Source organism: Cyrtonyx montezumae, unplaced genomic scaffold (assembly GCF_038088225.1).
Source record: "Cyrtonyx montezumae isolate F1298 unplaced genomic scaffold, pur_monq_1.0 scaffold_7, whole genome shotgun sequence".
NCBI lineage: Eukaryota > Metazoa > Chordata > Aves > Galliformes > Odontophoridae > Cyrtonyx > Cyrtonyx montezumae.
The window spans coordinates 1,811,506-1,826,871 of NW_027072078.1; the positions used below are offsets into that span (position 1 = coordinate 1,811,506).

General features: G+C 41.1%; 1 protein-coding gene across 4 annotated transcripts in view; it reads left to right on the forward strand.

The window, feature by feature from the left end:
• The window catches only part of LOC136057820 (UDP-glucuronosyltransferase 1A1-like), a 56,434-nt gene that overhangs the window by 1,642 nt on the left and 39,426 nt on the right, over positions 1–15,366 (forward strand). The window contains exon 2 of one of the 4 annotated variants that reach the window (XM_065750767.1): positions 4,756–5,620. In XM_065750767.1, the coding sequence (XP_065606839.1) occupies positions 4,760–5,620 (861 nt within the window). In that variant the 5' untranslated portion in view covers positions 4,756–4,759. Of the gene's footprint in view, positions 1–438; positions 1,870–4,751; positions 5,621–9,647; positions 10,877–15,366 lie in introns of those variants that run through there. The other 3 variants (XM_065750770.1, XM_065750765.1, XM_065750759.1) reach the window with 3 other exon arrangements.

Below are 15,366 nucleotides of genomic sequence, written 5' to 3' on the forward strand. Positions count from 1 at the left end.
GTACTGATTAACTTCCCTCGTGCTCAGTTTGACTCTGCACCCCTTACCTGCCCCATTAGCGGTGTTGTAAGTTTGGGATATTCTGATCATCACACTGCAGCCGAGAGTCAACAGTGGGAGCCAAAGGGAGGGCAGGATATTTCCCTACTAGATCACAAGCTGCTCCCTGCTCTTGAGCTAACAGCCAGGTCTGATAGCTGGGCCCCCAAGCAAGTCTTTTTGAGTCAATGCCATGCAAGGAGTAGACCTTTACACCTCTGTAGTACACCATGTTCTATCTGATTCTGCTTGACACATAGGCAATTGCTGAAGAGTTTTCAGCTACGTAACAGAAGTTTCATGGCCGTTTCCTAGTCTGTGAAAAAACTGTATCGCTCCTTGGGAGCAAGATGCTGGCCTTGAAATGCACAGATCTCTGCTTCATGTGCCAGACCATACCCTCTCAGTGCCTCTTCTGAGTGTCATGTTGGAGGCTGTAGGGATACTACCTTCCTGGAAGCTAAAAAGACTTTGGAGATCTCAACTTAGCCTTTAACATAATATTCTCCTGTTCTGCCTTCAGATAAATTATCTGAACATCTGTGTATGCAACCATAATCAAATGTGTTGAGGCTCTTTTCATTGGTTATTGTACTGTGTGAATTCTTTTCACCAAACCTGCCTTCCTTTACCCAAAACAAGACAAAACAACGATCAAGAGAAATGTTTTAAGAAATCTCATTGGGATGTTGAGGAGGTAACTCTTCACTGAGCACTGAAGAGCTCCAATGACTCAACACAGTGAAGACTCATTATATTTGACTTACAAGTAACTAAAAAAAAAAAAGCGACAAAAATACTCACCCATAAATGAGCAAAGATCTGAGCCGTAAAACATTAACTAGAATATAACCACAACACAGCACAGCTCAGCAAATGTAACATTTCACATCCTATAAAACCATATTCAGGCTTCAGCCTGCAGAAGGAGACGCTTTCACTGTCAGTGCTCCCTCTTTCCACAGGAAAATGACTTTGTGGCTTCGCTGTCCACTTGCTGCCTGCATTTTCATTCTCTTCATTGCTGGCTTCTCTGAAGGAGGGAAACTCCTGGTGGTGCCCATGGTTGGAAGCCACTGGCTGAGCATGAAGGATGTAGCTCATGAGCTCGCTGAGAGAGGACATGAAGTGGTGGTGCTTAAACCAGAAGTAAGCTGGCAGATGGGAGACAAACATGGACATGCATACTCTTTAAAAACATACCCAGTGGTTACCAAGTTTGATGAACTGGATAATGCCTTTCAGCTGTATGTTGCTACTCACCTGAAAGGCCTGCCGTTCCCTCTGAATGTTCTAGCACTGTACAATGTCTCAGCAAACCTTCTTGAATCCTTCTATCGTCAGTGCAAGGAACTGTTCAGCAGCACGGAAACTCTGCAGTACTTGAATCAAAGTGGCTTTGATGCAGTCCTCACAGACCCCTTTTTTATGTGTGGGGCAACAGTTGCTAATTACCTTTCTCTTCCATTTGTGTTCTTCATGAGAGGATTACCTTGCAATCTACACTTCGGAGCAGCACAGTGCCCAAGCCCTATTTCATATGTCCCAAGAACATTTTCATTCAATTCAGACCACATGACATTTTTCCAGAGAGTGGAAAATGCACTGATTTCACTCCTGGAGCACTACTACTGTGATGGATTCTATCGAGCTGCAATACAGTTTTCCTCAGAAGTTCTTCAAAGAGATGTATCCCTGACAGACCTCCTGAACAATGCTTCAATTTCTCTAATGAGGTTTGACTTTGTGTTTGAGTATCCAAGACCAGTGATGCCCAATATGGTCTTCATTGGAGGTATAAACTGTGCTGAGAAGAAACCACTGCCTAAGGTATGTTCTTGTTCTCAAGTTTCACATTTTCCAAAGGAACATAATTTTGTGGCTTCTGGATGTTTAATACTCTTGATATCCTTTTTCTTTGTAAAATATTTAAATGTAGCTGACTCATGGCATTTTTCTTTCCATGCTCTGATATGGAGGCAGGTGACTGTTACATGAATTAATATTTTCACAGAAACCCAACAAAAATTGACTTCCTATGCCCTATGCTGTCCTCAGTTAATACATAATATTCTTCAGTCAGATGCAGTTTTAATTTCATTTTCCTCCCCCACAAAAAATGTTCTTTTCATTGGAAGGATGAAATGCATTTTATTAATGCAACAATTACTTTTTAATTAATTTGTGTTGTTTCCATTTTCATAGCATAATGTTTCCTAACTGGCTGTTTCTTTGCTTGTGTTTCTCAAAATTGACTTTTATCAGAATATTTCAGCAGGAGATTTAAAGACAGTCTATCTAGTTAGTACAATTAATAGCATCAGACATTTCTTACTGGTCATGGAGGAGGACACATATTTCATTCCTGTGATATTTCCTCCTCACTTCTGAAGTGTGGTCACCCAGTATCACAATGTGATTGCAGTATAGTTTCTTTGAGTTGAATTTCTTTTCTTTCATCATTTATCATTCTTTGATGGGTTTATTCAGATTCCACCATAGTTCACCTAGGCACGAACACAAACATTTCCATGTGTTTGACTGAAGAGAGTGGTAATTAATTGTCTGAGATTCATGAAGTACCTTGGTATGTTCTTGCTTATATGACACAGGTCTTTAATATCCTTTTATGTGCTTTTATATGCTGAAGTTGATGGTCAGAGTAGATGGTCTTGGAGGTCTTTTCCAACGTTGCTATTTCTATGATCCTGTGGAGGTCTCAGATCCACAGTTTGCAGCTTGCTGTTTTTCGAGGAGTGTAACTATTATCCCTGTATTTTATACCTGTTGCCTCCCATTGTCATAATGATGCTTGTCAGTGAGTGAAATCATGTGTTCTGTGTCCTTAAAAACATTGTGCGTTCCTCCTATCTTCACTCTGGCTATATTTTCTAAGGAAAACTGAAGGATTTGCCCTATGCTGCTTGGAACAGCACCCTGCAGCAAAGCTGCAATGCATTAGAGTGTAAACATGCAAATAAGCCACGTGTATCCAGACACAGCTCTGTGTTGATCATTGCTGTTCAGAACTATAATTGGATAAGAATAGATAGGTCTCTGATACCCAGTAGCCTGTGGCTTGAAAGAGAATAGAAGGCTGGCATGACTGAGTTACAGGAGAAATTTGTGTAGGAAAACAGATAACAGGATATGTAATTCAAAGTCATGTGGTTTGGTTCTGGTGCTCACAAAGTCACTCTTGCTGGAGCCTGGGAGGCTATTCTGTAGCTGGATTGTTACTGCTTTCTTAGAGCATTACCAAATGTTAGTCCAGTGTCAGTGCTGGATACTCAAGTTCATTTTGGCATCTACCAACCTGCTCTAATCCTTATGTGGGACACTTCAGCAGGAAAAAAACACTGAGCTCAATTGTGGAAAGATTCCTGTTGGCTAAATGTAGAAGCCTATGGTATCAAAAAGCACTAGAATTGTAGAATGTCCTAAGTTGGAAGGAACCTGTATGGATCATCAAGTCCACCTCCTGGCTCCACAGACAACCTTTCTAAACCCAACTCGTATGTCTGAGAGCGGTGTTGCAGCTTTCCCTGAGCTCCAGGAGGTCGGGGCCTTGCCCACAGCCCTGGGATGCTGTGGGCCACTGTGAGGTGCTGCAGGCTGCCGTGAGCTTCCCCTTTTTCCCTTCCATGAGCTGCTCCTCATACATCTCACCCTCAGTTCAACTCACTCAGGAGTTAGAGCAACCTTTTTTGCTTGTTATAGCTGGAGCGTAAGAGTACTGGCAATTAGCTCAGAGGAACTGTACTGCAGTTCTCACAAATGGAGGGGCATCATGTCGTGTAATCGCAGCAGTGTTTCTGGACATCCATTCTCTGGATGCATTTATGTGATGGGTTCCCAGGTAACCCCAGAGTATGCTGTCAGTAACTGTCCAAGTCAGTTTCTTCTATCCCAAGGAGCTCTATCAGCTAAACAACTCAGGGCAGCCTCCCTGTGGGAGCTCATTGCACTTGTCAGCATGTGAGACAGGCAGGCCTCTCCAGATGTTCCTGTTGGGTTCTAGGACATTGGTTTAAGGTTGTGAATGATGTGATGTGCACCCACCATCATTTCATTAAAGGTCTCCGTTTGCATATCAAGATAGCAGTCTTGTTACAGCCCACATTCTCTTTGCTCGAGGAATGAACTGCAAGAACAGGAAAATCCTGTGAAGTGTCTGTGAATGGGAGGCAGATATTGCATGTGTGATGGGAGAGGAAGGCTTACGCAGGAATCAATGTATCACATAGTTTGTGAGAGAGATTTCCACTGTGAGAGATTTTTTGTGGGTAAGCTTTCTGTTTTCCATTGCACTGGTACTCTTATGAAATAACCACAAGTTGTTTTCATCTGACTTATATTCCTTTGTCCTGACCAAGAGGTAGGAAAAGACACATCAGAGTTCAAGAGAGAAGTCTACAGCAATCAAATTAGGATGTCAAGGGGATAGTTCTCCGTTAAGTACTGAAGAGCTCCAATGAGTCAGCAAAGGTAGGGGCCACTGTATTTGCCTTCCAAAGTTCATACAATAAAAGCATCAACTTTGTTCACACGTAGGTTAGCACGAATGATTAGGGCACTAAATGATTAACTAACAGATAAGCACAAATCAACACAGCTCAGCAGATAAATTCATCCACTTCCTACACATGCATATTCAAGCTTCTGCCTGGAGAAAGAGGCGCTTTCACGGTCAGTACTCCGCAGTACAGTCCGCAGGAAAATGTCTTTGCGGCTTTGCTATCCACTTGCTGCCTGGATTTTTATCCTCCTCATTCCGGGCCTCTCTGAAGGAGGGAAACTGCTGGTGGTGCCCATGGTTGGAAGCCACTGGCTGAGCATGAAGGAAGTAGTTCAAAAGCTCGCCGAGAGAGGACATGAAGTGGTGGTGCTTAAACCAGAAGTAAGCTGGCAGATGGGAGAGGCAGAAAAATATGCATACACTGTGAAAACATACCCAGTGTCTACCAAGTTAGAAGAACTGGATAATGCCTTTCAGCTGTATTTCTCTAGTCACCTGAAGGGTCTGCCTTTCCCACTGAATGTTCTATCACTGTACAGTGTCTCAGTAGAAGTTTTTGGCATCTTCTATCTTCAGTGCAGGGAACTGTTCAGCAGCACGGAAACTCTGCAGTACTTGAATCAAAGTGGCTTTGATGCAATCCTTACAGACCCTATTTTGATGTGTGGACCACTACTCGCTAATTACTTTTCTCTTCCATTTGTGTTCTTCATGAGAGGATTACCTTGCGATCTACACTTCGGAGCAGCACAGTGCCCAAGCCCTATTTCATATGCCCCAAGAACATTTTCATTCAATTCAGACCACATGACATTTTTCCAGAGAGTGGAAAATGCATTGATTTCACTCCTGGAGCTCTTTTACTGCAATGGTTACTATCAAGCTGCATTACAGCTTTCCTCTGAAGTTCTTCAAAGAGATGTATCCCTGACAGACCTCCTGAACAATGCTTCAATTTCTCTAATGAGGTTTGACTTTGTGTTTGAGTATCCAAGACCAGTGATGCCCAATATGGTCTTTATTGGAGGCATAAACTGTGCTCAGAAGAAACCACTGCCTAAGGTATGTTCTTGTTCTCAAGTTCTACATTTTCAAAAGAAGTGTAAATTTAGAGGTAACATATATTTAGTGGTCTTAATATTCTTTTTTCTTAGTAAAATATTAAAAAATAGCTGACTCTTGGATATTTTTTTTCCATGTTCTTAAATGGAAGCAGGTGACTGTTAATTAAAGTAATATTTTCACAGAAACCCAACAAAGGTTGACTTCCTCTGCCTTATGCTGTGCTGAGTATTCTTTGATCAGATGCAGTTTTAGTTTCATTTTCATAGACTGTAGAACATATTTCTTTCTTCAGAAATATGAAATGTGTTTCCTTAATTCAAAATTTAGTTTTAATTAGTTTGCATTTCTTTATGTTCATAGAGGAAGGTTTCCTAACTGGCTAATTTTTATTTTTGTTTTTTTTTTGTATTTATTTCTTGAGATTGACGTTTATCAGGTTTGTTCTGCAGGAGATTTAAAGACAGTCTATCTAGTTAAAGCAACAGCATCCAACATATCTTACTAGTCATGCAAGGAAGACAACATATATTTCTTTACTGCGATATATCCTCCTTTACTTCTGAAACTGCAAACATTTCCTTGTGTTTGAAGAGAGTGGAAATTAATTATTTTAGAATTAAGAGGCTCTGTGATTGCTCTCTCTGATTACATGACAGAAGTCTTTTGTATCCTTTTGCATGCTTCCATATCCTGATGGTCTCAGGGCTACAAAAAGTTTATAGCTTGCAATTTCTTAGTGGAGTGTAACTATTCTCCCTTAGTTTTATTCCTTTTGTTTTCCATCACAGAGAAAGATATGGCAAAATGCATGATCAAAATCTACACTGTTAAAGGAAAAGAGCAGATATGCAAACTGTTAATGACACGGGGATGATTCATAAAGAATAACTGTTCAGTGTTTCTGTAAGGGAAAGAACTAAGGGACGTTGGGAAAAATCAGATACTACTTTATTGGTGTAAGAGCAAAAAGAGGAAGGTGACATTTTCTCTCGGGGATTCAAGAGCCTCAGCTATAATATATAGTGAAAAAGTACAGGACAACTCTGTGTAGATAAGTACCTAAAGGGATGTGTAACACAGAGACACAGGGTTTGGCTCAGGAGGTCCCGTGGTCCCTCTTTATTTAGCCTGGAGGCAATTCTGTATATGGATTGTTACTCCTTACTTCTGGCATTACCTGATGTCCTGTGGCAGTGCTGGATAAGAAGAGCATGTGGTGTAATTCAGTGCCGTCATTCTTACCATGAGGAGAATGGTAAAAATGTACAGCTCCTTACATGCTTGCTTTCCTCAGAGAGAGGACTATGGGGAATACAACTTACCTAATCCATTGCTTAGTGATCTGAAGTATGAACTGGAGAAATCATTTTGCGTTCCAGATTGAGATCCAACATAAGAATTGGAAATCATTTTATGTGGTTAATCAGTAATCTCAGCAGCGTGGTCAGACCTCATATGACAACTGCTAATTGTAAAGACATATGATTAACTGACTTCAGGTGATAGGTTCTTGAAATTACCTTCTTCAGTAGCTTCCATTGTGATTGTCTTTGGGATCCACAGTCCTGGAAGACAGTAGTGGCCTTACCTCTTTGTTACTTGCTAACTGGGTGCTTTATATGACGATTCTCTGGGTTGGTAGGAAACTTTTGCATTGTCTAATGTGAAAACCATGGGATTCAAGTGATTCCAGTAATGGTGAAACTCAGGCAGAACAGGTACAAGATGCCTGCTGATGTTCTACAAACCATCATCAGGTGTGTAGTTGACCTACTGTAGTTGGCCCGATCATATACACCGGACACATGAACTTTTGTAAGGATCCATGTTCACAACATTTCCCATTTTGTGTTATATTGGCTCAAACGAATTCTGCCTGGGTGACATCTTCATACCATAAAATCTCTTTGTTAACAAGGAAATGACAGAATATCTCATTCCCAGTGGCTTTGATGCTCTCTTTTGATGCTTCTGAGTGGAGCTGCAGTTGCTAATTACGCTTCAGCCCCATTCATGCTCTCTGGGAGAGGATCTCCAATTGTCTTATGCCAGTGTGGTAACATTCTGATAGTTTTGCAAAGGTCATTCTCCAGGTTGTTTTATGCAGGAGAATCAATAGATGCATTGGCCTGTGTATACAAGAGAAGGGTGTTGGTGCTTGGCTAGGCATTGTCTCTTTGTCCTTTAGCAAATGCAGGCTTCTGTACATATGTGATAGTGACAAAGTGATAGTAACAGGCTTCTGGCTTCTGGGTGGCCCATCAGAAACTCGCTGAGCTGGGAAGCTGCATATCCTGCAGTCAGCCTGAATGTCAGCAAGTAGGTCTCCTTAGCATTCCAACACTCATAAACATACAGCGTCTGTAGTCAGCCTCTCTGTGGCTGGAGATGTGTTTTGGCAGGTCATCCAAGCATCCAAAAGATGGCGGTGATGCTGACAGCTCCCTTGCTTCCCTGCTCTCCCTCTCAGGTTTTGCCCTGAGTGCTACTGTGATTCTGTAAACAGCCACTTGGTGACTTGAGTAGTGACACGGATCTCCCATTTCCCTGGGAAGATTTGGAATAAGTAGTCAGAAATGCAGAGTAATGAGAGCCCTGATGGTGATGGAGAGCTTTGAATGGCTGGAGGAACAAATCCCCAAGGCAGGATGCAAACACTTTTGTTTGTAGACAGCATCTGCCTGGTTGGCTACCAATATGCGTAGGTTGCTTTGAAAGGAATGCCTCCTATTGATTTCCATGGAAACTACTACAGATACCAAGAGCACAATAGCAGTATTTGACAGAGTAAATTTGCAGAACACTGTTCTTGAGCACAGTCACCACCACTGTCTGATTCACACGGATGAACTGACTGAGACACTTTGCATTTTGTGATGGGGCAGCTGTGCAAGGCCATTGAGAGCATGGCTCATCTTCCATGTTCCTGCTGCCACTGCTGAAACACAATGGCCTCTGCCTCACTGAGCTGACTTCCATTTTTGCCTCTGCATACATTCAGCAAGCATAGGTGAATGTCAGTGGGTGCCAGTTTTCCCACATGCAGGTATTACACTACAAATAAATGCTCACTGTGACTAGAAGTCATTTGATAAGTCAGAAATTTATAACTGCAGAGGATCCAGCCATGTCAATCCAGAACTGAACTCATGTAGACCTTGAACTCACAACTTTATGATTTAGAAATGTGTTGTTAACAGGCTTATGTTATCTGGGTTTCAGTGGTGGACTTCAGTTCTGCAATATAATTTTATATCTAATAGGATGAAAGTTTACAGGTAAGTTTTATGTGGAGATGTGGTAAGATTTCCAGTTGGCTACTTTTTTCAAAGGTGCAGGTATCCTTCAATGGAAAAGAGAAATCTCAGTTGTACCAAGCCGTAGTTTTTGTTGATCATCATGGGGTATGCAACACCGATTATTAATCTGTCTTTACTTTAAGACATACTTCATTGATGAAATTACCGATATTTTGTTAGGAAAAAAAAAGCCTATTAGTCCTAGCAGTGTCTCTGAATATCCATTATGTGGATGCATTTATATTAACAGTTCCCAGGTACACTAGAGTATGCTGTCAATAGATGTCTTTGTTCAGTTTCTTCTATATCAAGGAGCTTTATCAGCTAGATAACACTCCTGGCATCCTCCCTGTGGGAGCTCATCCCACTTCTTAACATGTGAGACAGGCAACCCCAGATGTTTCTGTGAAGTTCCAGGACGTTGGTGTAAGGTTGTGAGTGATGTACATCCACTATTGTTTCATCAAAGATCACTATTTGGATACCAAGTTAGCAGTCCTGTTACAGCCCACCTTCTTCTCGCATGGGAATGAAAACCTTATGAAATGTACATTAATTTGAGGCAGATATTCAGTGTGTGATGGGAGAGGAAGGCTTACACAGGAGTGGAAGAATCACAGAGGTTTGTGAGAGTATTTTTTACTGTGACAGATTTTCTGTGGGCAAACTTCCCACTTTCCATTGCACTTGTACTCACAGAAGATGTCTACAAGTTGTATTCACCAGACCTGCCTTCCTTTGTCCTGACCAAGAGATAGGAGAAGACACATCAGTGTTCAAGAGAGAAGTCTGCAGAAATCAAATTAGGATGTCAAGGAGTTGGTTCTCCTTTAAGCATTGAATAATCCTGATGAATCAGCAGAAGTAAGGGTCACTGTATTTGGCTTTACATGTAATTAAAAATAATAATAATAACAGCATTATTCACCGGTAGATATAAAAGAATGAAGGCAGTAAATGATTAACTAGACTATAATCATGAATGAGATCAGCTCAGCATTTAAATCTACTTCCACAAACGCGTATTCAAGTTTCAGCGTGGAGGAGAAGGAGAAGGAGACGCTTTCACTGTCAGTACTCTGTCCGCAGGAAAATGTCTTTGCGGCTTTGCTATCCACTTGCTGCCTGGATTTTTATCCTCCTCATTCCGGGCCTCTCTGAAGGAGGGAAACTGCTGGTGGTGCCCATGGCTGGAAGCCACTGGCTGAGCATGAAGGAAGTAGTTCAGAAGCTCGCCGAGAGAGGACATGAAGTGGTGGTGCTTAAACCAGAAGTAAGCTGGCAGATGGGAGAGGCAGAAAAATATGCATACACTGTGAAAACATACCCAGTGTCTACCAAGTTAGAAGAACTGGATAATGCCTTTCGGCTGTTTCTTTCTAGTTACCTGAAGATTCTGCCATTCCCAGAGAATGTAATAACACCTTATAAGAACACAGTACACCTCTTCAATACCTTCTATCGTGACTGTAGAGACCTGTTCAACAGCACGGAAACTCTGCAGTACTTGAATCAAAGTGGCTTTGACGCAATCCTCACAGACCCCTTTGTTATGTGTGGAGCAACAGTTGCTAATTATCTTTCTCTTCCGTTTGTGTTCTTCTTGAGAGGATTTCCTTGTAATCTACATTATGAAGCAGCACAGTGCCCAAGCCCTCTATCATATGTCCCAAGATTTTCTTCAATGAACTCAGGCCACATGACGTTTTTCCAGAGAGTGGAAAATGCACTGATTTCACTCTTTGAGCGCTCTTCTTGTGATGGCTTCTACCAAGATGCAATACAGTTTTCCTCAGAAGTTCTTCAAAGAGATGTATCCCTGACAGACCTCCTGAGCAACGCTTCAATTTGGCTATTGAGATATGACTTTGTGCTTGAGTATCCGAGACCAGTGATGCCCAATATGGTCTTCATTGGAGGTATAAACTGTGCTGAGAAGAAACCACTGCCTAAGGTATGTTCTTGTTCTCAAATTGTACATTTTCCAAAGAAACATAATTTTGTGCCTTCTGGATGTTTAATACTCTTGATATTCTTTTACTTGTAAAATATTTAATTATAGATGACTCATGGCATTTTTTTTTCCATGCTCTAAAATGGACGTAGGTGAACTTGAATTTTCATAGAAATCCAGCAGAAGTTAACATCTTCTGACATATGACTTCCTCAGTGAATACATATTATTTTTCTGTCAGATGCAGTTTTAGTTTCATTTTCATGGATTCTAGCACGTTTCTTTCATCAGAAATTTGAAAAGTATTTCACTAATTCAAAAATTATTTTGTAATGAATTTGCGTTGTTTCTACTTCTGTAGTGGAAGGTTTCCTTGCTGGCTAATCATTTTTTTGTGTGTGTTTCCTGACATTAACTTTCATCAGAATAGTTCTGCATGAGTTTTAAGAACAGTCTATTTAGTTAATACAATCAGTAGCATCCAACATGTCTTACTTGTCTTGGAGGAGGACACATTTCTTTCCTGTGATATTTCCTCCTCACTTCTGAGGTGAGGTCACATGATATCACACTGTGATTGCACTACAGATTCTATGGTTTGAATTTATTTTCTTTTTTCATTATTTTCTTTGAAGGGCTTATGTTCATTCCTTTGAACTTCACTGTGTCAAATACAAAATATTCTGATTACAAACATTCAAATCGAGAGAGTGGTAATTGATTATTTTAGATTTAAGAGCTACCATGACATGTTATATCTGGTTGTTTGACAGAAGCTCTAATGGTTCAAATGAAAAAATTATAGTGCAAGGAGGCAGGTATGGTAAAATGCATGATCAAGATCTACATTGTTAACACACACACCTGTGAAAACTGTTAATGACGTGAGGAAAATTCATTAAAAAAATATTTTTTCAGTGCTTTTTGCAAAGAAAGAAAGAAAGAAGAGATGCTTGGAAAAATCAAGCACTGGCTTATTGCTCTAAGACCCAAAAGAGGAAGACCTTTTTCTCTCAGGATTATTATAGCCCTGACTATTATAGATACTGAAAAATTACAGGACAACTCTGTGTAGATGAATGCCTAAAGGGATGTGTAACACAGAGACACAGGGTTTGGCTCAGGAGGTCCCGTGGTCCCTCTTTATTTAGCCTGGAGGCAATTCTGTATATGGATTGTTACTCCTTACTTCTGGCATTACCTGATGTCCTGTGGCAGTGCTGGATAAGAAGAGCATGTAGTGTAATTCAGTGCTGTCGTTCTTACCATGAGGAGAATGATAAAAATGTACACCTCCTTACATGCTTGCTTTCCTCAGAGAGAGGACTATGGGGAATACAACTTACCTAATCCATTGCTTAGTGATCTGAAGTATGAACTGGAGAAATCATTTTGCGTTCCAGATTGAGATCCAACATGAGAATTGGAAATCATTTTATGTGGTTAATCAGTAATCTCAGCAGTGTGGTCAGACCTCATATGACAACTGCTAATTGTAAAGAAATAATGCTTGTGAATGATTAACTGACTTCAGGTGATAGGCTCTTGAAATTGCCTTCTTCAATAGCTTCCATTGTGATCGTCTTTGGGATCCACAGTCCTGGAAGACAGTAGTGGCCTTACCTCTTTGTTACTTGCTAACTGGGTGCTTTATATGATGATTCTCTGGGTTGGTGGGAAACTTTTTGCATTGTCTAATGTGAAAACCATGGGATTCAAGTGATTCCAGTAATGGTGAAACTCAGGCAGGACAGGTACAAAATGCCTGCTGATGTTCTAGAAACCAGCATCAGGTGTGTAGTTGACCCACTGGAAGCGTGCCCCATTCCATACACGCAGACTTTGTACTCACAACTCCATGAGTTAGAAATACGTTGTTAACAGTCTTATGTTATCTGGTATTCAGTGGTGAACTTCTGTTCTGCAATATAGTTTTACACACAATGGGATGAAAGTTTAGAGGGAAGTTTTATGCAGAGATAAGGAAAGATTTCCTAGTGATTACTTCTTTCATCTTGACCCATCAGAAGTATAGTTTTGGTTACCGGTTCTCTGGCTTTTAAACGGTCATTTTCAACTTTCAATTCATCCTTGGAAGCATGTTACACATTAATAGTTCATAGCAGCAGCTATGCTGGAGTAGATGCTACTACTACTTCTTTCTTTCTTGTTAGGAATGTTTTTCTAAATTATTCTATATTTCTGCCATGTTGGAAGGGGGGTTTATAATGGGGCCATGGCCCGGTATAGGTCCCTATTCTTCAGTAATCCATGTGGCACTTAGCCATGGGGAACCCTGGAATCACAAGTTTTCCCCTGCAAGTTATTCCCACTGGGCATTAGGGGCCCAGTGACTAACCAACACATTAGCTTTTTACAATATTCCATCCTAAATAAATACACTGTCACATACAGCTGTCACATACAGCTGGCTCACAAAGTGAAAAGTACAGCAATGACAGCAGAGCAGCAAGGTCCCAGGTTGCCATAAGTAAGAATTTGCACAAGTGCAACAGCCTGAAATAAAGGAAAAAAGCAGGTCTGGGAAGAGTTTGATCCTGGCTTCACCGCTTCCAGTCACTTATGTGTATGCACCTGAGCTCTCCTGAATTGGCTCTGGCTTCCCACAAGGTGCTTAATTACTGCTTAAAGCCTTGACTTAGTATTTCTGCTATGCAACCTAACAGTTTTTATGGAGAAATTGGCTGCCCATAGTTTGGTTGGGCACACACTCTGCTGGGTGAAACACTGGATGACCGGGCCCAAAGAGCTGTAGTCAATGACATTAAATCCAGCTGGTGGTCAATCACAAGTGGTGTTCTCCAGGGTTCAGTACGGGGCCTCTCCTATTTGACATTTTTGTCAATGATCTTGATGAGGGGATTGAATGCGCCCTCAGAAAGTTTGCAGACCCACACAAAGCTGGGAGGGAGTGATGATCTGTCAGAGGGTAGAAAGTCACTACAGAGGAACCTGGATAGGCTGGATCAATGCGTCAGGGCAAACTATATGAGTTTCAATAGTGCCATGCACTGGGTCCTGCACTGTGGTCACGACAACCCCAGGTAACCCTACAGGCTTGGGGAGGAGTGGTTGGAGGGCTGTCTGAAAGAAAGGAACCTTAATGTACTGATGCACAGTTGGTTGAATATGAGCCAGCAATGAGTCCAGGTGTCCAAGAACGTCAGTGGCATTCTGACTTGTATCAGGAATGGCTCCTCAGGGAGGTAGTTGAATCAACATCCCTAAATGTATTTAAAATCCATTTATATGTGATTCTCAGGGACATGATTTAGCAGTGGATTGTAAGAGTTAGGGTAGTGTGGTTAGACTGTGGTTGGACTTGATGGTCTTGAAGGTCCATTACAACCTCAGCAGTTCTATGATTCGATGATTGCACCTTACAGTATTCATGAACTGGGTCAGTCCTTAACTGAACTCACACAGACCTTGAATTCAGAAGTTAATGAGCTAGAAATGTTGTTTACAGACTTAGGTTATCAGAGGTTAAGTTTTGAACATCAGTTTTGCAATATAGCTTACTGCGTGAAAGGATGAAAGGTTTAATCAAAGATAGGCAAAGATTTTCAGTTGGCTATTTGCTTCAAAAGTGTGGGTGTCCTTCAATGGGAAAAAAAAAACTAATAAAAAAAAAAAACAACAACTCAATTGTACCATGTAGTAATTTTGGTTATTTAAGAAATGAGATGTAGTTCAGTATCGGTTTTTCATATTTTATCTGAGAGTGTAGGATAAACTACACTGACAAATTTGCCTAATTTTCATTAGAAAACAAAATGCTTATTAATCCTATCAATATTACTGGACATCCATTCTCTGTATGCATTTATGTGATGGGTTCCCAGGTACGCTAGAGTACACTGTCAGTAACTGTCCAAGTCCAGTTTCTTCTATCCCAGGGAGCTCTATCAACTACACAACCCACAGGGCAGCATCTATGTGGGAGCTTATCCCCCTTGTCAACATGTGAGACATGCAGGCCTCTCCAGATGTTCCTGTTGGGTTCTAGGACATTGGTTTAAGGTTGTGAGTGATGTGATGTGCATCCACCATTCTTTCATTAAAGGTCTCCATTTGGATACCAAGATAGCAGTCCTGTTACAGCCCATCTTCTTTTTACTCAGGGAATGAACTGCAAGAACAGGAAAATCCTGCATAAGGTGCAAAATTTTGTGGCAGTTATTTTTTTGTGTGTGATGGGAGAGGAAGGCTTACACAGGATGTATCACAAAGTTTGTGAGAGAGTTTTCCACTGTGAGAGATTTTTTGGGGGGTAAGCTTTCTGTTTTCCTTGCACTGGTACTCTTAAAAGATGTGTATGAGTTGTTTTCATCTGGCTTGCCTTCCATTGTCCTAACCATGAGGTAGGAGAAGACACATCAGTGTTCAAGAGGGAAGTCTGCAGAAATCAAATTAGGATGTCAAGGAGTTGGTTCTCCTTTATGCATTGAAGAACTCCAATGACTCAG